The sequence below is a fragment of the Rattus norvegicus genome, chromosome 11 (assembly GCF_036323735.1).
Source record: "Rattus norvegicus strain BN/NHsdMcwi chromosome 11, GRCr8, whole genome shotgun sequence".
Lineage (NCBI taxonomy): Eukaryota > Metazoa > Chordata > Mammalia > Rodentia > Muridae > Rattus > Rattus norvegicus.
Genome location: NC_086029.1, coordinates 78,531,512 through 78,553,929, shown reverse-complemented (window position 1 = coordinate 78,553,929; position 22,418 = coordinate 78,531,512). Strand labels below are relative to the sequence as shown.

Genomic DNA, 22,418 nt, shown 5'->3' with positions numbered 1-22,418 from the left:
TGATTTTTCTCAGTCCCTTTCCACCCTATTTTTTGGCACAGGGTTTTTTCCACGGAGCCTGAAGTCCCCTCACTGGGACAGCCTGTCTAGCTCCTAAGGTTCATGGATCTGCTGCGTCTGAGCCCCGAGCCTTTAACACTAACGACAAACTCTTCTGAAACTGTGTCTGGCATGGGTGTGTACAAATGAGTTCCACTGCCCTGGGAGGCTGGAGGGTCGGGTCCTCCGGGGCTGGAGCTTCATGTGCTTGTGACCCATGTGATGTGCATGTTAGGAGCTGACCTGAGTCCTCTGCAGAGCTGAGCCATGTCTCTAGCCTCTCAGCCTCCCCATTTTACATAGGTTATGGGGATCTGATCTCAGACCTCTGGGCTTACCCGCAGGCACTTTACCAACTGAGGTGTCTCCATGGCCTGCCTCTCTGTGTACTGAACAACTGCAGACACAGGACCAGGCCCCACTGTCAGAGGATGGACTTTTCTGTGGACTCAAAAACACCCTGTGCTCACCTGTTGTCAAAGGCAAGTGGGTGACGCTGTTCAGACAGGTCAGGGTGAACCACGTGGATGACAGCGTAGCCCCAGAAAACAGGAGGAGAAGAATTAGTTTCAGCATACCCCGGATAAAATCTGCAAACCTGAAAAGACACAATATCAAATTAATCCTAGCTAGATTTCTCAGTATTGTTTAAATTAGCAACATACTTTCTTTAAGCAACTATTTCTTGAATTTTCACTGCATATTTTTAAAAACCAGTTATGAATATAGATATCCTTCCTTTCTTGTGTTACTTATGTTACTTTTATAATAATTTTCCCTCTTACAAAATATAAAGTGTTTGGAGTCTACAGCTCACAGAATAGAACTTTAAATTGACTTTTACTCTATTTTTATACTTTTAAAACATTTTGTAATGAACACGGCAGCTCAGTTTTAGAGCTGACATTGAAGTGCAATGTTGGCTCCTCCAAAACTCACAGCCCTGTCACGCACACAAGAGCCCCTGGAGCACCCCTCCTCCAGCAGGACCTGGCCCTGTTCTGCCCTCCTGCCCCTGTTTCCAGTTGGGTAACTGTGTTCTGTTCTCATCCATGTGAAGGTTGGGTCCCACTGAGCGTTTAACTTGGGCACTTCCTTGTAGAGGCCTTTCTGCTGGTAACGCTAACACCGCAGACCTGTGTGTGGCCCACTACTGCTCCGCTCATCCAGGTCTTGTTCAACATGGCCCTTCCTGCTCGCTCAAGTCCTCCCCTGCATTCTGCTTTATATCCCACAAGAACTAGTCTCTGTGGGAAATTATTTATTTCACATCGTTTTACTAATCTGTAAACTTTCTAAGAGCAAGAATAAAGTGAAGCTGTGGCAACATACGGCTAAACTCTGAGCAGCCAGGAAGCCAAGGTAAGAGAGTAGAGAGGTCAAGGCCAGCCTAGGCCAAACAATGAGATCAGAACAGCAGTCTGGGGTGGGGTTGGGGTGGGGCGGATGCTTGATGTTATCTATCAAGCTGGGAACTTTACAGCATTTTAGATTTTCAAAACCCAGCTTTACATGAGTCCTCATCAACTAAAAACCACAGGCTTCGCCTCTCGTCCCATTCTGTTTGTTGCTTTTTCTCCTACCACAGCTCTGGCTATGCCTACATACAGCTACTCTATCCTTTGGAATTACTTCTGTTATAGAAAAGTCCCCAATACGACATTAACCAAGTCCTCTCCAGGCTGCCTTTAAAGCCGGCTGTAATGTCTACTCTATGCAGCTGTCCTTTGCAATTCTTCAGTACTGGTCTCCTCCTCCCCCCCCCTCCTCCTCCCCTCCTCCTCTTCTTCTTCCTCCTCCTCCTCCTCTGCATTTATTTGGTATATGATTGATCGTGTTTGTTGGTATTTTCTGGAATATGTGACTCTGGGATATGAGAGCTGCCACCACTTGTGGGTGGGAAGCACGGCCTACCTGCTTATTAAATAGTTTGCTCTCATTTAGGGGACACTTCTACATACTCTGGAGGATCCCACAACCTCATAAAAATGTCTGGCCCCCAAGACATGTCCCCAAGGAGATACGAAGTGCTTGGCCTGAATTCTGAGTTTACGAAGGATTATTATTTATTATAGAAAAACTGTAAATGATTTTTGTCATAATTGTCAGGACAATGTGTTTCACAATCAGTCAAAGAGCTTTCCTAGCTCAAACCTTTAGCTTTTATTCTTCTATGCCTTTCTAACAAAACAACTAAACCCCAAATAAAGCGAACTTCACTTGACGTCATCCAGCATCACCCCAGGAACACTGCAAGGTCTACACTGCTGTCCCACACAAAACACACTGTGCTGGGCACTGAGAGGTTTCTGCATCCTCTTCATCTCCTCAAATATGTAATTAGATTCACTTCATCCTGGCAAACTGATTGGTTGGCTTGGTGTGACGCACTGGCTTAGAGGGCTAATGACATTCTTTCTTTAAAAACACCGAGAGTAGTTTCACAGGTAGTCACAGGAAGGAGGGATGTTTTTGTTTCTGAGATTTCTTGTTTTAGAATAAATAAGAAAACTCTTTCTTTTGCTAACCCATTTGTTGTCATGGTGGGTTGGGATGAAAAGGAGTCCGAGGAAACTGGAGCCCTTTACAGACTTTCACTTCAGAGGGATTATCACAGGGACACAGCCGTTTAATCGGGGTCTGCCTTCCCACGAGCACCCAGAGATGCTCGACACACGGCTCTTCCACACACGTCTTCTTGCTAACTACTGCTTTACCTTTTTAACTATATCACTTTTTTGGGGTGGTCCCATCTGAGGATGTTGCTCTCAAATAAAATGAAGAGAAGGAGCGTAATAAAACTGGACATATACTTCCTGCCTTCAGAAACCATTTTGGGGGAGACTGCTCCCAAGCAGGCTTCTTATAGAATCCTTTTTGCTGCGGGAACTCCAACAAGTGGCCATTTCTGGCCTCCTCTTCTGCTTTTTCCTAAACAGTGTTCACATTGGAAAGCCCACTTCTTATCCCCCCATCTACTTATGAGTTTCATATGAGATATTCTCACCTTGCCATAGCTATTCCAACAACACAGCCTCCAACTATGGACCAAAATCCAATCCAGCCAGCATCTACCTGTTAACAAAGTAGCAGACTTGTTATCAACACATTAATTAGTGTATTAATACGATAATATTAATACAAGACTGGCATGTTGCATCCAAGGAGAAATTAAATGAAATCCTCTTCAGTCAATATTAACAGCTAGGAAAATAGAGACAAATCTAGGAAATATTTAAGAGAATGGATAAAACAAAAGGATTCATGTGTAACTAATGAATACAAATTTATTATGTAATTTTATCCTCTATTAATTTTTATTGGAATGTTTAAATCAACAAAACAATACCATTAATATTTTCAGGCATGTGCTATACACTAGCATTGCCTAGTACTACCTAATAATAAGAACTCTCAATATAAAAGAATAGAATACGGTCCAGGACCTCAAGAAGTTTAAATCTAATCATCATACATAAAAACTCCTATAAAATACTTGGTTGCTAAAGTATCTGGCCATCCCTAAGACTATATGGAGTGATGAGAGATGTGGGAGCAGAGATGGGGAGAAACATGAGGCTGAGGAAGGGGGTGGTAGTGTAACCTGGATATAACACGTACCCCAGGTCCAGTGACTCAGCTTGGACCCCAGCTGCTGGTACCACCTGAGAAGTTCGGGAAGCCTTAGGAGGTAGGGCCTACCTGGAGGAAGGAGGGACTGGGGTCATGTCTCTAGGGACTGTACCTTGTCCTGGGCACCTCTCTATGGGAACTGAACTGCCCTGCTGCCTGCCATGATGTTTGCCCTCTCTCAGCCCCATAGCAATGTGCCCTGTCAATAGAGACTAGGATCTACAGAACCATAGCCAAAGCAGTTCCTGTTAAGTTGTTCTATCAAATATGTTGTCACTTACAAGTCTGATGAACACAAGTAGATAGAAAAAAAAAAGAGCCAAACCCAGAAACTGTTTTCATTCCAGAAACTGCTACTGGTGAGCTCAGTGATCCTGGTCAATTATGTCTCCTAACCCACAAAACAGTGAGGGAGACTATGTATGCGCAGGACTTAGCTTGGTGAGCAGCACACTGCCAAGTGCTCACTAAGCACGAGCAACTGGTCCCCTCTCAGAATGCTTCTCCCATTTTAGCTCTTCCTGCCTTCAAGCCCACGTACTCTCGGGGCATGTGACATTGCCGACTGCACCTCTTGTGCGAGTGTGTTCATGTCCTGGTGCTGTGTGGAGGACACCTTCTGGTGCTGGTCCTGCCCTGCCTTTTACTTTGTTTGGGCCAGGGTCTCTGCTAAGACGGCCTTCAAGCTTCAGGAGATGCTCTTGCTTCTCTCTGCTCTCACTGCAGCAGCCGTGGGTCTGCAGACTCAGACTCCGCTCCTCCCCTGGTTTACTGGATTCGGATGACCTAAACTCAGGTCCTCATGCTCGTGTGACCAGCCCTTTATTGGCTGAGCCTTTGTCTCTCTAGCACAGCCATATACATTTTCATTCGTCCCCTGGGTAAGTGGACACTGTGTGGCTGGCTAAGAATGTGCGCCTAGCTGGACTGATACCAGTCTTTTCAAGTCAGTTACGATCTTGTTCCCTTGTTAAATTAAAAATTAAAGCATAATTTTAAGTTATTCTTTAATATCTGGTGTGATCATGGACTCTGTATCTCTCAGAGTTTAAACATAGAAAGATACCAGGAAGGGCTTCTTAGGGTTTGCAATACAAGGCACGGATATGCAAAAACTGGCGTCACTTAAATAGGCTTGCACACTTCCTTATCAGAACTGAGCACAGCTGCAATGACTGCCATCTAAAACACAGGTCAAGAACTGGAGGGGAGCGGCTGTCTTGTGGCAAAGACTCAGCTGTGGTCTAGGGCACGTGTTGGAACCAAATCCCTGGTGAGACAGTACAGGGAAGGGGGCCTTTTATAAAAGAAGGGCTGCCTCGTCCTCTGCCGTGTGATGGTGCAGAGAAGGGACATCTGGAGACAGAAAGGGAATCGAGCAGATATGGAACCTACTAGTGTTCAGATTTTGGGCTGCCAGCCTCCATAACTATTAGAAAGAAATTTCTGTTACCATCAATGTCTAGTCTAAGGCATTTTGTTAACGTATGTGTTGTGGACTGAGGCAGGCACATGGTAATCTGGATTTGTATGGTATTGCAGTTGAGAATGCAAATTCCAGGAGGAAATCTATCTCAAGCCCAGAGGAGCCTGGTGGAAGGCAGAGCTATGAGAGCATGACATAGGCCAGGGAGAGAACCCAGAGTGACAGCTGGGCATTTGTATATAACTTGTCTACTTACTCAAAAGTGTATTTAAGGGACAGACATGTGGTTCATCTCATTCACCCAGGAAAGAAAAGATAACAGTTTGGAGCTCACTGTAGGGTGAGATCCTAGTGAAAACAGACTTGACTTGGGGACCTTGATGGGCACACAGCAGGAAGGGAAACTGGAAGCGCAATGACCTTTCATGAGACTAAAGTTTAGATTTAAATGGTTGCAGTCTTTGAAAGCACACCAAAGCAGTCCCTAGGTTCTCTCTAGGAAACAAACAAACCGACCCCCACAATTCTCTCTAGAGAGTTTCAGAGGGAAACAGCATCCTCTTCACATCCAGGTGACTCCTTACAAAGTCTGAGCCTAACACTCAGCCAGACATCTCTGTACACAGTAAAGCAGCAAGAAGTTATGAAGCATCAGACATAACAGGCCAGAGAACGGGGCCTGAGGTGCAGACTGCAAATGAATACTACTAGGAGATGAAAAAGGTAGGTATGTCTATAGAAATCTGTATACTAGAAGAGAACAAATCAAAATTTATCACTCAAAAATACAATCAATAAAGTTAAAACCTGGAGGAATTTAGTAGTATATTACAGCTAAAGATTGAAGTGTTGAGCTGGAAAAATGATAGATAAAATATCCAGTCAGAAGCATTAAGAGGTAAAAATGAGGGGCTGGGGATTTAGCTCAGTGGTAGAGCGCTTACCTAGGAAGCGCAAGGCCCTGGGTTCGGTCCCCAGCTCCGAAAAAAAAGAACCCCCCCCCCAAAAAAAAGAGGTAAAAATGATAGATAAAATATCCAGTCAGCAGCACAAAGCTGTAGTCACGGCTAGCGGTGCCCCATGACTGGAAAGGCAGCTGGAAAGTGTAACACACACGCATCAGGTGAGAAACTGGAGAACACAAATTTTGAGGAGACGTTGGCTAAACATTTCTAGAAACTGAAGAGACAAGTTCTAGATACAGCGAGTCCAACAAACCTCAAGAAGAAGGACTGTGGGGGCTGGGGATGCAGCTCAGTTGGGAGGGGACCTGCCAAGCATAAAATGGGGTATGGTGACAGGCAACTGTGACCCGGAACTCCAAAGGTGAAGACTGGGTCAGGAGTTCAAGGTCATCCTCAGTTGCACGGACAGTTGAGGTCACACTGAGCTCCTGTGGCCAATCTTGTTTTAATTCTGAACAATGTTATACTTGTAAAAGAAAACGGGCTATGTCCTTATAAACACCTCACACACTGCAATGGAATCTGGAAATATTTTAAATTAAATAGTAATGGTGAACTTAAATACATTCAGAGTGGGATGGCCATAGACTCAGATGGAGTAATGATAAGAGTTCTACTTAATTAAACTTATGGGATGGGAAATCCACACTCTTTTTTTTTTTTAAAGAAATGAAGCAGCCTTAAAATGAATCTATTTAAAAAGTTGAAAAATCAAAGACACTCAGAGACATTTATGTTTGAAAATTAGGAAAAGGAGCAAAGTTAACTCCTTCCTGAAGAACATAAAGATGAAAGTGTAAATCAGCAGAATGCTCAGAAAAGAAACATTCACTAAAAGCTAATGGAATTACTCAAGGAAAAACTATGCGAGAGGACACTGATACTCAGGGTAAAAAGTACGCTGAATGCCTAGTCCTGGAGGGCTAATAAAATCACCAGGGAGAGGATAACCAAGACATACACTTTGCCAGGAAACTAAAGCACTGGCCTGAGATGGACAAACAATACTGAAACTAATTAAAAGGACATGTGAGTAATTTTGTAACTTAAAAATCTATTTTGGGAGCTGGAGAGATGGCTCAGTGGTTAGATCCTGAGCTCAATTCCCAGCAACCGCATGTTGGCTCACAACCATGTATAGTGAGATCTGATGCCCTTTTCTGGTGTGTGTGAAGACAGTGACAGTGTACTCATATATGTAACATAAATAAATAAATCTAAAAAAAATTGCCTACTGAAATGTTAATGTAGGATCGCCTTTTAAAAACTCTACTTTTATTTAGTGTGCTCGTGTGTTTGCTCTCGTGAATATGCACCATATGTATGCAGAGCCCAGGGAGCTGGAAGAACCCTGAAACTGGAACTGTAGATGGTTTTGGGGTGCTATGTATGAACCTGAGTCCTCTGGAAGAGCAGCAAGTGCTCTTAACTGCTGAGCTGTCTCTCCAGACCAAATTTTGTAATGTGAAAGAAACAAGATTCAATATTTAAAACAATTTTTTTCACCAAAAAGTAAATGGCCTAAACAGTAAGGTCTATCAAATATTTAGAGAAGAACAAAAGATCAAACCCATAATTGTTTTTTAAATCTACTTTTCCTTTTTGAAACGAGGTCTCTCTGTGCAGTTCTGGTCGTCCTGGAGAGATTCGCCTGCCTCTGCCTCTAGAGTGCCAGGGTTAGAGGACACACCATCATGCCTGGACCTCAAACCACACTCTCATACGAACTCTTTGATTAAAGGAAAAGAGAATATGTCCCGAATTGCTTTAATACCAGCAGAACCTTGATGGTGATGCTAAGGACGTGGCTCAGTTGGGACAGTGGCTGCCTAAAAGGGCCTGGGTTGCCCCCCAGCAGTGCATAAGCCAAGTGAACTTCTGCGCTTGCCAATAGAGGCAGGAGAACCACAAGTTTAACATCATCCTTGGCAACAGAGCGACTTCCAGGCCAGCTGCGCCTACTTGAGAGCCTGTTTCAAAACCAACCAAACAAAAAACCCCTCAATCTTTAAAATCCTAAACAGACAGGACAAGAAAGGAAAGTTACAGTTCTATCTCATTCTGGAGCTCAACCAACCCAGAAACCTTCAAAACTCCAACAGGCCACTGAGGGTTAGAGTCTAGGAACAGTAAGGTCTATCAAATATTTAGAGAAGAACAAAAGATCAAACCCATAATTGTCTAGGAACAAAGATAAGGAAGTAAAGATGTAACTTAACTTCATTTAAATTACTGAAGCTTTGCCTGGGCGGTGGTGGTGCACACCTTTGATCTCAGCACTAGGGAGGCAGAAGCAGGCAGACCTCTGAGTTTGAGGCCAGCCAGGATAGCCAGGGCTACACAGAGAAACCCTGTCTCAAAAAAACCAAAGCAAAACAACAACAACAACAACAACAACAACAACAACAACAACAACTACTTGAACTTCATACCAAACAGCCATATGCACCTAATGGCTACTGTACTGTTTCCCAAGAGAACACAGGACACTTATGAATTAGGAGCAAGCAGGATTTTTTTTCTCTTTCTTTTGCAATATAGTCCTTGCTAAGTCTAACACCTAGACTACTGAAGAGTTGGATTCTGTTGATTACGCGCTCTCCAGTTGTCCTCTATGTGGGTGACTTCTGTCTGACAGGCTGCACTGTGAGGACAGCCCTGGGTGTGACTATAGCAGAGGAGGAAAGAGACTCGGGCCTCTTACTGGGAGGGAGGGCTGCGCCGTCACAGCGGCCCGTGGTCTTCAGGGCTTGTGTGTGCTTTGCTATGGTGGGTCACACAGAGCAAATCTGTCCACAGGGATGGCTCTTCATTCTGCACTTAATATCCATGAAAGCTGTCTTGACAGCATAAGCCTGTAGGGCCAGATAGAGGGAGGCTGAGGCAGGAGGACTGGAAGCTAAAAGCCTACTGCATTATAGAGCGAATTCAAAGCCAGACCTGGACAGCTTAGCGAGGCCCTGTTTCAAGAGGGCTGAGATTTCATGTCAGTAGTAGAGCCCCTGCCTAGCCTATGTGAGACCCTGGAAATTTAATTTTCAGTAGTGGGGAGAAGAAGTTTTGGGGTGCTGCTGTACTGGCTCCCTACTGCGACTGCACCTCTGCTGTCGAGGCTCTACTTCCCACCCTGTGGCCGGCTCCGGGGAGCGCTAGGTGTGCAGGCCATTTCTCAGCCAGGGTTGCTGGGGCAGGAGGGAATGACCCCACTCTATCTACCAGCGAGCCTCCTTCTCTATGATTCAGCAAGAAGAGTGGGCAAGAGACTTGAACAGGTAATCACAGAATAGGACGTTCAAATATCCGCTAACAGTTGCAAAGGACAGTCCAGATGTCCCTGCGATGCACACAAGGCACAGTCCCCAGCGCGTCCATGAAAAGGCGGCAAACACTGCTGCATGACCACATGCTCTGTCCATGTGGAGCAGGAGAAGCACCAGCTGCTGCTGACAGGACTGTAAACGGATATGGCTGCCTCGGACGGGATTTACATTGCCTGTCAAAGGAGGCAAGCGTGAAAAGCAGCAGTCGTTCCTAGACACACAAGCAAAGGAGGTGTGCGGGAGAAGCACTGACAACAGTGCATGCGAACGGTCACGCTGGCCTGCTGCCGTAACAGCGGAGAGTGGGACATAACCCGAATGCTCACTGGAAGCAGACGGCAGCACTGCTCACTCACAGAACGATAGCGATGGCGATGGCGGCACAGCAGTGCGCTGGGTCTCTATCTGTCTTTCATGCCGTCTGGAAGCAAAAGACTGCAGTAAAGGCAGCAAGCATGGTGGACAGTTTAATTTCATGGGTATTCTTTCCCATTTGTGTGTACATGTGTGCACGTGAGTATGTGTGTGCACGTGTGCTTGTGCGTGTGCATTCGTAAGTGCAGGTTGGAGAGCAATGTGGAGAATTAGACACAAGGATTACGTGTCCTTGTATTATGTGGGTTCTGAGTATCAAACTCAGATCATCATGGTTTTACCCATGAGCCATCTTGCTGGCCCATGGTTTTTTTTGTTTTTTTGGGTTTTTTTTATTCTTTTTTTCGGAGGTGGGGACCAAACCCAGGGCCTTGCGCTTGCTAGGCAAGTGCTCTACCACTGAGCTAAATCCCCAACCCCACCATGGTTGTTTTATAAAAAGGAGGCATCCTAATTCTGAGACTAGAAAGTACTTGGAATAGCAATCTATCGGATGATGGTTCATAATTACTTTATCAAGTCTAAAACAAGGATAAAGGATGAAGTTAACAAAACTAAGACTTTTTCTCTTCTGTCTATCAGTATTTTCTCTTCTGTCTGTCAGCATTAACAGCAGCCAAAGAGATGCGAAACTCACGCTGATGATGAAAATCAAGTTTTCAACTGTCCCACAGGAATCCTGGTTCTTGCAACAATGATTTAGACAACACTTTACCTAATCTTTGAAGCTAAAACCAAAATACATCACCCGTTACTTATAAATCAGATGAGCTAAAACACTGACAATACATACAGACACAAATACTTACTTGACTAACATGCACTGGTGTTAAAATCAAGTCCAGAACTCCAGACCAGCCAGCAAACACACCCAGTGGTATTGCGTATGCTAAAGCAATCATCAAAAACCTCAAATTGCTGCAAAAGAAAACATTATTACAAATTTAAAACGAAGAATTTAAACTATTCATGAAATGCTTTAAGTCATTTTGAAACTGGAGGTGTGTATCCATTTATTAATAAACTTGAGGTTCTTTAGCATTTTAATTTCTTCTAAGATGTACTCTGTGGTACCCAGCCTAAATGGGATGATTTTATCACAGCCCTGAGCTCAGGGTCAGTAGGTAGAAGAGTGTGAGAGCCAGAGTTGGTAGAGCCAGGGAACCAGGACAGATGCGCATACAAACTCAGAGACTGTGGCAGCATGCCCACAACCTGGCCAGGTTCAATATACACAGAATCCAGCATCGAGAGGGGTGTGGACACAAAGTCTCACGCCCCACCCAAGAAGCTCTATGTACATGATGTCTTCTGAGAGAGGGAAAATCAGTTTTCTTTAGTGGAGTCACAACGGATAATATCAGTCACACTCCGAAACAGCTGGCTAACACAAACAGCTGGCTAACACAAACGGACCCCTTGGTCTGTCTGTTCTTTTCCTTTTCCTTTTCCTTTCCTTTATGTTTGGCTTCCTTAAGAAAGAGAATATGAAGTTGGGTGGGGAGGAGTGTGGGTAACAACCTGAGATGCATTGGAGGAAGGGAAATATTATGATTAATATATATTATGAAAGCTACAAAAACCAAGAAATTGCACACTTTTTACTTATAGTTCTTTTTATTTATAGTTCTTAAAATCCCCAGTGTTTGCTGTGCTGTACTTATGTGCTATATTGTATTTAAGAGGCTGAGGCAGGATGGTTACTTCCAGAACAGCCTGGGTTACAGATCAAGAATCCATCTTTAAAAAAAAAATCAAAACAAAAGAAAACCCGTACATCACCTAGGAATGAACCAGGAAGGCCAGGGATTAATATGAAACAAAGATAGACAGGGAGGAAGGGAGAGAAGGAGGAAGCGGGGGAGGAGGGATCTTAAACCTAACTAAGAGAACAGAAACAATCTACACAGATGGACTGTCCATACTTAGCCCACAGGAATCTATAAATTCAATGTAGTCACAACTAAAATCTTGCTTATATTTTTTCTAGAAACTTAAGAAATATGAAAAATAAAGTTTCTTAAAAAGCAAGTCACCCTTTAAAAAAACTTGACATGGAAGCCCTTGTCCTGAGATAGGGAGACAAACCAAGTGGCCAAAGCAGGGACACTGTGGCACTGGCTCACAACAAAGAGGGCCATGGAGCAGCATGGAGACCAAGACACAGAAATGCTACACACAATGGCACTGCCAGCCAAGAGCCTGGGATACTTCTAGATCTGCCTACCATCTGAGGAAGAATATCCTTCTATACCAGTTGCCAACAACACTTACTCAGGTGGGATAAAAACCCAGATGGGAAAGAGAAAACCAACAGACAATAATTTTTAAAAATACACAAAAAGTATTAGGCAGACGGCAGACCAGGGATAGACACTTGAAAATGTTTAGATCACCAGAGATTTATACTTAAAATATGCAAACCATTTAAGAGCTGCCATTAAAAATTGGGCAAAACTCCGGAGAGCACCTTATGCAGATGAAACCTAAAAGCCACAAATCACAAGATGAGAGTCTAAACCTATTAATTATCACCTAATATAAATTTTTAAAAAAGCTCATAGCTGTCATAGTGGAGAAATCAGATAATTACAAACTATTGATAATGTGACGTCCACTGGGAATTCAAGCCAAATGTAAGGTTTGTCCCTAATCTAGATCCTGATTCAAGTAAGACTGAAAAAAACCTCATGAGGCAACAGGAAATGTAAACACTTGGGGCCAGAGAGATGGCTCTGTGGCTGCTGTTCCAGAGGACCCAGGTTCAATTCCCTGGACCCACATGTCAGCTCCTAACTGTCTGTAACTCTAGTTCCAGGGGATCTGACGCCCTCACACATATATGCAGGCAAAATAGCAAAGCTCATAAAATAAAAATAAATAAATCATTAAAGAAAACTTAAAAAAAGAAAGTGCAAATGATAGTAAGTTGCTGTGAGGGCCTTTGGAGTTATGATGATACTACATTTATCTTTTAAAAAGAGTTCTTAAATAGGGGCTGAGGCAAATGGATCCAGAATTTGAGCAAAGTTTGGGTGACACAGTACGATCTTATCTCGGTCTTTTCAACATGCATATTTTAACATATATTGCATATACTGGGATGACATTAACTGAGGGAAGCAAATGGAGATAAAACAAGGTGGCTGTGATCTGTGACTGCTGGCACGGGGTTCTCGGAAGTGGAGAGGGATTGTATTAATTCTAGTATGTTCATATTATAAGTTCTACAACCGAAAGCTTAAAATGCCGTTCCTGTGGTACAGGCATAAGGTCTTAAGAATGATTCTCAGCCCTATAGCACTGTGGTCCATGTCTGCAATCCCAGCACTTAAGAGATGGAGACACTAGGTAGGTGGAGGCAGGAAGATCAGAGGTTCGATGTCAATCCTGATCACAGAGTGAGTTTAAGGTCATCCTGAGCAAAATGACACCGTCTCAAAAACAAAGCATCCAAACAGAATGATGTAAACTGAGACTAGATCCATGAGAAATTGTGTGTGTGTGTGTGTGTGTGTGTGTGTGTGTGTGTGTGTGTGTGTGTGTGTGTGTGTTTGTTTTACAAAAGCCAAGAGGGAAAGACATGCTCATAGAACGCACCCGAGACATGGGCGGGGAATGAGAGGTAGGGAATCTAAAACACAGATGGACGTAAAGTAAAGGGATAAAGTACTGGCGTGCTCTGAGGGACCGGGTTCAACCCTCACACAGAACCAGCAGCCGTCACCAAGCACGTTGCCACCACTCACAAAGGGTCTCTTAGGTTACACGGGCATTTTAAGAGAATGGAATGGCATGGTGGACACTTGGACTCTAGAGGACACTTGCTGATGGGTTTCCTGTATCCAGATAATGAAATTGCAAATTAGAGAGGCAGCTTTTCCTTTTAATCAAAAACATTTTAAAAATCAGAATAAGAAGTAAGAATTTCTAAAGTTCTTTGCAAATCCAGAGACAGTAGGTCACCATGCTAAATAAACAAACTAAGACACAGCACAGGCTTGGCGTGGCCTTTCAGGAGGAGACTACGATCCACCCCTCGGCAGACACAGAGTGGCCCTGCCAGGGACATCCTGCTCAGAGGAATAAAGTCATCCTGTCAGAGCAATTCATTTGCAAGTCAGCATAATGTCCTTTTGGGCTTCGCATTTTCCACGGCGAGTCAGTTCTGCTGTTGGCTGTGCTGAGAAAAGCCTTGATAAATAACATTTAAAGTACTGTTATTTAAACCTTCGCCTTGCAAATGTATGCTGCAGACCCCAATTAACTAATAGTTTTTGTTGTATTTATTTAATTATTGTGTGTATGTGTGTGGGAACATATGATGAAAAAGATGAACTTAGATGAAAATAGGTAAGATAGATAAATAGATGGATAGATAGATGATAGATGATAACAGATAGATGAACTGCTGTTGACAGATCTGAACATGGACTTGGGCTAGCTATGAAAGGCTTTTGGGGTTGTTGCACAAAAAGAAAAGCAGGTTTAGATGACGAAATAGTAAGATTATTATTTCAGCTATGGAAATTTTGTTTAAAATTAAGAGAAAGGGCTGGAGAGATGGCTCAGTGGTTAAGAGCACCTGACTGCTCTTCCAGAGGTCATGAGTTCAATTCCCAGCAACCACATGGTGGCTCACAACCATCTGTAAAGAGATCCGATGCCCTCCTCTGGTGTGTCTGAAGACAGCTACAGTGTACTTACATATAATAAATAAATAAATCTTTAAAATTAAGAGAAAAAACTAAAGACTTGACCTGTCCTTTAACATCAGGGACCTGTGCAGTCAAGGTATGAGAATACAATGATTTATTTTTAATTCCAGATAAAAAGTAAAACATTGGAAATATGGCTCAATGAGTACTTTTCAACAATAAATCTGATGGAATTTAAATATATATCAACTATTTATAACGAAAACAGAGTCCAAACTGAGATGTGTTCAAAGGCAAACACGCAGTAGACACTAAAAGCAGTAACAGTAAATATGCTATTATTGAGTTTAATACTGACTGCATGTCACGATAATGCTTAGATATATATGGCTGAACAAAACATGCTACCGAAATGAATCTTACTTACTCCCTTCTAACATTCCTTAGTGAGATACTAAAAACTTTTATGATGATATATGTGACCTGGGTACTCATAGAGAGGATACCATGATATAGTTCTTTACTGCAAGGAATTTACCACGGGGGCAAGGGAGAGATTAAACAGGGGGTACACTGAGATGGCTTTAGATGATAAAGATATCAATTTTTTACTTTGTGTTGACTAGCACCTCTGTAATGTGTGTTAACACATAATAAAGAACCCAAATGGTAGGAAAAAATATAACAATATGAAAATTCTATAATTTCACAAACTATATGGTATAAATTTCTATGTAACAGAAATTATTTATAAAAATTAAGAGATCTAATTTCTTAAATATTTTTAAAAATTTAAATATTCTATATGGAATGTGGATAGAGTAAAACTGAATGACATTTTGGTGTGGGATGAGTTTTCAACATATATTTCTGATAGAAAATTAAATAATTAGTATTTTAATTAATATTAGCATGAATTAGTTACAATCTGATTAGTGCTGAAAAACACTGCCCTAGAACATTAAGAACCAGGGGCAGATGATGGCTTAGCGGGTAAAGCACTTGCCCAGCCAGCAAGGCTGACAGCCTGAGTTTGATCCCCGGAACCCACATAAAGGTGGAGTAGAGAACTGTTTTTATTGTCCTCTGACCTCCATGCATGGTCTGTGGCACATTTGTGCCCCCCATGACAGACAGACAGACAGCCCCCCTCCTCCCACACACAGAATACACAGCCACAGCCACACAGCTGCCCCCGGAGTCTACTCACCTTAGTAACCTACAAAAGCTCCTCCGGTAACTCAGCCGCTGGCTGGCAGCAGCAACGCTGGGAGGAAGCGGAGGCCGAGGCGGGAAATAAGCGAGCGTGGCAGAGAATATTAGGCAGACAACTCCAAATTCTGAAAGAAAAATGAAAGCGAAGGGTTGCCCACGATACAGTTGTCAACACTTATTTTTTAATACCTAGCTCAACAAAGGCAAGCAAAATGTGGTGCCTACACCAGCACAGAGTGGCGCCTGGGCGTGTGTACCCCTAAGTTCCCCAGGCCACCAGTAGGAGGCGCGCTACGAACGAAGACGCACAGAGGGGCCGGTTCGTGCCAGATCGCCAAAGGTTGAAGCCCACCCAAACCCTGTAGGAGAGATTCGAGCAGCCTCAGATGACTCTAATAAGCACAAACTCGGAAAGAAGGAATATGGGAGGGCACCAGAAAGGATAGGGTTCTGTCTGATGGAGAAGACGTCTGATTCAATTCACACACTGCACAAGAAAGTTAAAGGAGAAAAGGAAGCAACTGAAAATAAGAAACGAAGAGACTGAGCGTATAAACACGCAGTGTAAATGAAAATGGCCTCCCCTCTCCCTGGTTCAGCTTTACTCCCTCTACGCCAACCCCGGAATGCAATCTCACCAGGTAACTCCGGGGTCTGTCCTGTTCTGGTGGAGGCTTCCCCTGGCTTCACTGATGCTCACCCGGTCTGAGCCACCTATGCTTCCAGCTGTCTGAACGCGCCAGCCTCTCTTCACTGGAGTTTTCCTCCACGGCTCTGTCTCTCCGTTTTCTGCTGCCCACTGGGGATTCTGCTAACTCCTCCCACCCTCGGGTTCCAGGTTGGACCCCACATCTCTAAGGAACTCCACAGCACGCACGCCCACAATCTGGGTAAGCTTGCTGCCGCGGCCTGGGAGTGTCGGGGCACTCAGCATGGCACCCCACTCTGTTCTGTGCCTGTGTCTGCCTATAACCACTGCTGAGCAGGAACCAGGTCAATCCCAGCCCAGCCAGACAAGTATGCACGAGGAGTCTAACTCGTAGCAAGCTGGTCAAGGCACACTTCAGCATAATCCAGTCCCTTATCTGTACAACTTCCTAAGTATTTGCTCCTGACGTATACCACCAGGGCCACTTCAAAACGGGGTCACACCCTACCCTCTCAGGTCCCCTACATGGGCCACCCTAACCTATCTGAACATCTGGTGAATGCCTATGGAATGCCCAATGCTGCTCATTATGGTGCCCTTGGTAGAGCTTCCCTTAACCCTTCGACGGCTCCCTACACCTAGGAGAAGGGTCCCCCACCTCGTATGTCCCTGTTTGTACTACAGTGGTCTCAGTACTGATCTTACCAGTTTTCAGGGCTGAGCACAGTGCTTTGGGTACAGCAAAGAACTATAAACAAGGAGCAAGACACAGGCATATGGGGGGAGGCACAGAAAGGATCTAATAGGAGTGGGTACAGGGCCTGACTCACAGTAACAAGGGGATGGATGTAAGAGGTTGTTCAGAACGATCAGCATGGTTAACAGACTGACAGACGGAGAGCAACGAAGAATAAACTGTGAGTGACTGGGGTTAATAAGATACAAGAATGTGGCCAATAATGGGAGGAAACAGGCTGAATACTACCACCAGATGCTTGGCTAACGTTACTCAAGCATGACATTTCGTTTTCTACATAGATGCCATTCTAGAGAAGACCCAAGAATATATGCTCTAGAGTGCTTTACTGTAAGTGGATTAAAAGTGTAAAATTAACCAAGACTTTTTTACATTTAGTGCTTTCCTAGGAATGGTTGTTTCAAACAGGCATATCCATATAATACAATGAAAGTGCATTTGAGATCATGTATCTATCAGTCTTCAGAGGTCTCTAATGTGACCTGGCACAGCAGAACTAGAGAGCACTGACTGGAACAGAAACCAGAGCATACAAGAGGAAAACACAACTCCAGAGTACCTGCGTATAGCACAGTCTCGATTCGGTCTTTGATATGATCCCTGCTACTCTCCGCAGTGAGGAGCGGTGCTGTCCCATTGGGCGCCGGAACCACCAGGGGCCCGACGAGGAACGCGCATGCTCCACCGAGATAGCTCAGCATCGAAGCGATCGCGGTGGCAGTGGCTCGCTCGTCAGCAGAGAACCAGGTGGTGGAGAGGAACGGCGCTGCATTCATGACAGTCGGACCTGCCAGTCCGTTTAGTATCTGCCCCCCATGGATTAATCTGGAATTAGAAAAGTTGTAAGGGTGTGAGACATTTGAAGCAAGCATTTTCTTTCTATTCATTGTATATATTTATTACATATAAGTACACTGTAGCTGTCCTCAGACACACCAGAAGAGGGCATCAGATCCCATTACAGATGGTTGTGAGCCACCATGTGGTTGCTGGGAATTGAACTCAGGACCTCTGGAAGAGCAGTCAGAACTCTTAACCGCTGAGCCATCTCTCCAGCCCAAGCATTTTCTAAATGAAAGGATAGTAACCAAACAACAGTTTAACTACAACAATACACACACACACACACACACACACACACACACACACACACACGCACACACACACACACACGCATGCACGCACGTGCACGCACACACACATGCACACACACACGCGCGCGCGCACACACACGCGCGCGCGCACACACACGCGCGCGCGCACACACAGGTAAAGAATATGACATTCTGAAAAGGTGAGCTGGTGTACTTTCTAAATGGCACGCTGATTCTGGAGGGAGAGCACGCATACTTAGCTCACCATTTACTCAAGTCAAACTAAGGACTTGCAAACTTTGGTGTGGTGGTTTGAATAGGAAAGGCGACCATAGGCTCATAGATCTGAATGTGTTGGTTACTAGGGCACTATTAGAAGTGTGACCTTGCTGGAAGAAATGTGTTATTGGGGGTGAGCTTTGGGGTTTCAAATTCACAAGCCAGGCCCAGTGTCTCTCTCTGCCTGCTGCCTGCAGATCTGGATGTAGAGCTCTCAGCTCCTCTCCGGCACCAAGTCTGCCTGCACACCATCATGTCTCCCGCCATGATGACAACGGACTAAACCTCTGAACTGTAAGCCAGACCCATAGTAATTAAATGCTTTCCTTTGTAAGAGTTGCCATGGTCATAGCGTTTCTTCACAGCAGTAGAACAGTGACTAAGACACTTGGTTCATTTGCCCTATTATTGTTTCAATTTGCTGAAATATGAGAGCCTCGGCTCAGAAGAAACTTGCCAAGGTGCTAACAAAGCAAATTGAAAATTAGATTCAAAATGCATTGTTTTTTCCCAGTAGACTGCAGCTTGCTAGAAAACAATACAGCTGAGCTCAGTATTTCATACCTGTTGCATGCCAGGAATTAGGATTATATCTATCCATACACAAAGTAATAATCAAGACTCTTCTGATGTCAGACAGAGAAGGCGCTAGCTGGCCTGGGTGGGGACCTACGGCTTCAACTGGGCAGGCTCAGTCCCTGACTGGGGAGCAGCCCAGGCACAGGAACTCTCCTTAGGCCACAAGAGACAGGCAGAGTCACTGGTCTTCAACAAGGTACTGTACTTTTCCTCCCTGGAATTTTGGCCCCATGCTCATACATTGGCTCAGAAGACTGCAGTCATGTAGGATGGTCGGTCTGCCCGATTTTCTGAATTATCCAAAAGGGGGAGTGACTTTTTTTCCTTCCTTGTTTTCATCTCTTTTTACACACACCAACCCCGACTCTCTGGGCTTCTGTACTTCTGTTTTCCTAAAGCCAACCAACCTCCCTCCCTCCCTCCCTCCCTCCCTCCCTCCCTCCCTCCCTCCCTCCCCCCCTTTCCTCCCCCCCTCCCGTGTGGTCCTTGTCACTCTGTGTGTGGCCACTGTGCCAGCAGTAGAGGCCACACTTCCCCTCCTCTTCTCCAAGCAGCTGCCGAGGTGTTTCAGCTAGCCGGCTCCAGGGCTTTACACACTAATTTACGTCTCCATTTCACTCTATACTTACAGTTTTTATTGCTGAGACTAAGAACCCCGACTTCCCCTGTATCACTATCTGCTCAGGCGAGCTCTGTGACTAGACATCCGAATGGCCCCAGACACTGAGATCCCACTTCTTCTGTAGAACAAGAAGGTAAGTTTAGACTCTGTATCTCCTGAGTGAGCTCCTGGAACCTTTGGCTCATGAGACCTCTTTCTGGAGCTTGTGAGAATTGGACTAGGGCCTCACAATGAGGCCTGCCGCTCTGCTTCCGGCTTCGGCATTGAGGTCAGTGACAGTCAATCACACTAGCTTCCACTCAACTGCTCTCCTGAACTTTTTCCTAATTGGCTACCTAGTATGCTTACCTCTTACTGACCAAACCCTTGTCACCTTCACCCTCCGACTCAACAACACACACATACACACACACACACACACAGAGAGAGAGAGAGAGAGAGAGAGAGAGAGAGAGAGAGAGAGAGAGCACGAGCCAGGAGCAATCCTGAAGGAAAAAGCCAGGTAGGTGTCCACAGAAGTCTAGGAAAGAAAGGGAAGGGACCCACAGGTGAATGTCTCCTACCTGTGCTTATTAAGCAGCATGTTGGTTTCATCCTTATTCATATTCATTCTCTCTCTCTCTCTCTCTCTCTCTCTCTCTCTCTCTCTCTCTCTCTAAGTGGCATCGTAAGCCATTCAGGAAAAAATATCTCCTGAATGCAGAAAGAAATGATGAACGGGGGAGGCAGGGCCTGAGCAGAGGCTGAGCGACCAGGAGGTTAAAGCAGGTCTACTGTCTCCCCGCGGATGTCACACAGGCTGCTTGGAGGGAAAGTAGCTCCAAATGCCATCAATCCATACTGCTAGGCTCAACAATGAGAAAAATAAAGATCTCTAGTGTAAGGGAAATCATTTTCTGAGAGAAAGAAAGAAGTGAATTCAAAGTGTTTATGTGTCCAGATAGTTGCTCTAAAGCCAGCAGATCCCCGGATACCACAACAATGCTACCACGTGATGTCTTTTTCACCCAGACCTGTCTAAGTATGATCCGTGCACGGCTAAACTGTTTAGAACCCTCAAGTCATTGAAATGCACATGTGAGATCAATTCCATTTAAATATTTTTGAAATTTTAATTTAACAATGTAAAAATGCAAAGTGAGAGCCAACAAGGCAGTCAGCAGGTTAAGGTGCTTACTGCCAAGCCTGACAACCAGAGTCTGACCCTTGGGAACCACAAAGCAAAAGGGGACAATGGACTGTCCTCTACAACCCTGCTGTGACACATGTACTGTCTCCACCATGCTCACCATTAATGCGGTTACCAAAGATGTTGAGGGTGTAAAGGTCGCCATGACATCACTGTCGCAGTACGTGGCTGGGGGTAGGACAGCTAAGACTCACTTGTTTCTGACAAGGACGGTCGGGAGCTGTCCTAGGTAACTGGAGGGGTGTAATGTAGGGTCTGTGCACTGGGCCTGTGCAGGCCCGTGAGCTGCAGCTGTGTTGCCTCTTTCCTCCCAGGGCTTCCAGAGTGTTCTGTGTCCCCCAACCTCAACTCAACTAACTGCTGCTGCTCCCTTCCTCCCACACACTTGCTCGTTTCCCCCTTACCTGGCTTCGGCGAGCCCCGTTTATCCCTCCATGGTGGAAATATGGGATGGAGTTAGGGTTTCCATAGTGAGCAGCAAGGAGAGTAAGATCCTGAGGTCCTTCCCACACACACAGCCTGGGATACAGGGACAGGACTGTGCACTCCAGGGCCTGCAGTAAGGCCCTGGCCATAAGAGGTCTGCTGAGTCCTTGACTGTTCTGGTTATCTGTGGCTCCCAATGCCCAGCACGGAGGACAAGCCCTGAGGGACACGTGGATGGCATGACCTTAGGGACACGTGGTTGGCACCTGTGCACAGCTGCACTCCTCCTCGTTCTATTCGATATTCTCAAAGAATATGGAACCATGGAACACATACCTATGATTCACAAGTGGTTCCTACTCAAAAATAACATGTTTTATCCTTTAAATTTTTGTAACTAAAATTTCAGACCTACTTCCTTGAGAGGTTAATAACACACTGAAAAATACCACCTATAATTTTATAACTTCCCTTTCTCTAGAAAGCACTGAGTGGAGTTTCAGTCACATAACTAACAGCTAAGGCAGAAGAAATCAGAAGACTAGAAATCAGAATCCCAAGTGATGCCATTACCCACAGACCCCTCTGTTCTCCTACAGGTCTCAGTCTGAAGGTTCTCCATTTGCAAATAAGGGCAGTATGCCCAGGCCAAGAGAGTCAAGGCACACAGTGCCTGGGACATTTGCATCCTGAGTATAGCCCTACTTTACCAGACCCAGGTTATGATTTCACTGCTGAGGCCACGGACTGACTGACTTTACAAACGCAGCACATACGTCTTTGGGTAAGCTAGTGCTCTTTACTTAAAGTCTTTGTTTGTTTGTTTGTTTTCACTTTGCTTTTCCAGACAGGGTTTCTCTGTGTATCCCTGGCTGTCCTGGAACTTGTTCTTTTAAAGCAGGCTGGCCTTGAACTCACAGAGATCAGCTTACCTCTGCCTTCCATGTACTGGGATCAAAAGTATATGCCACCACCACCCAGACTTAAATTCTATTTTAAAATATGAAATCATTTAGAACTAAAAATTACTTCTCTAAGATGCAATATGCCACCAATTCAGAAACTTTCTCCCAGCCTTCTTCCATCCAACATAAACCCACTGATATTGAAAATGGGAAGTCTAGAAACTGTCTGCCTTCTTTACAGCCCAAGAAAGGTTCCGAATTAACTCCAGGAAAGAGGAAGTTAGGCA

The 22,418-nt window shown here is 44.7% G+C and overlaps 1 protein-coding gene across 2 annotated transcripts in view; it reads right to left on the bottom strand.

Annotated features, from left to right (window-relative positions):
• The window catches only part of Slc49a4 (solute carrier family 49 member 4), a 73,288-nt gene that overhangs the window by 20,276 nt on the left and 30,594 nt on the right, over window positions 1-22,418 (bottom strand). For both annotated transcript variants that reach the window (XM_039088342.2, NM_001012017.1), the window contains 5 exons: window positions 17,597-17,862; window positions 15,627-15,756; window positions 10,568-10,676; window positions 3,047-3,114; window positions 510-637 (listed from right to left, as the gene is read on the bottom strand). In XM_039088342.2, the coding sequence (XP_038944270.1) occupies window positions 510-637; window positions 3,047-3,114; window positions 10,568-10,676; window positions 15,627-15,756; window positions 17,597-17,862 (701 nt within the window). The remainder of the gene's footprint in view (window positions 1-509; window positions 638-3,046; window positions 3,115-10,567; window positions 10,677-15,626; window positions 15,757-17,596; window positions 17,863-22,418) is intronic.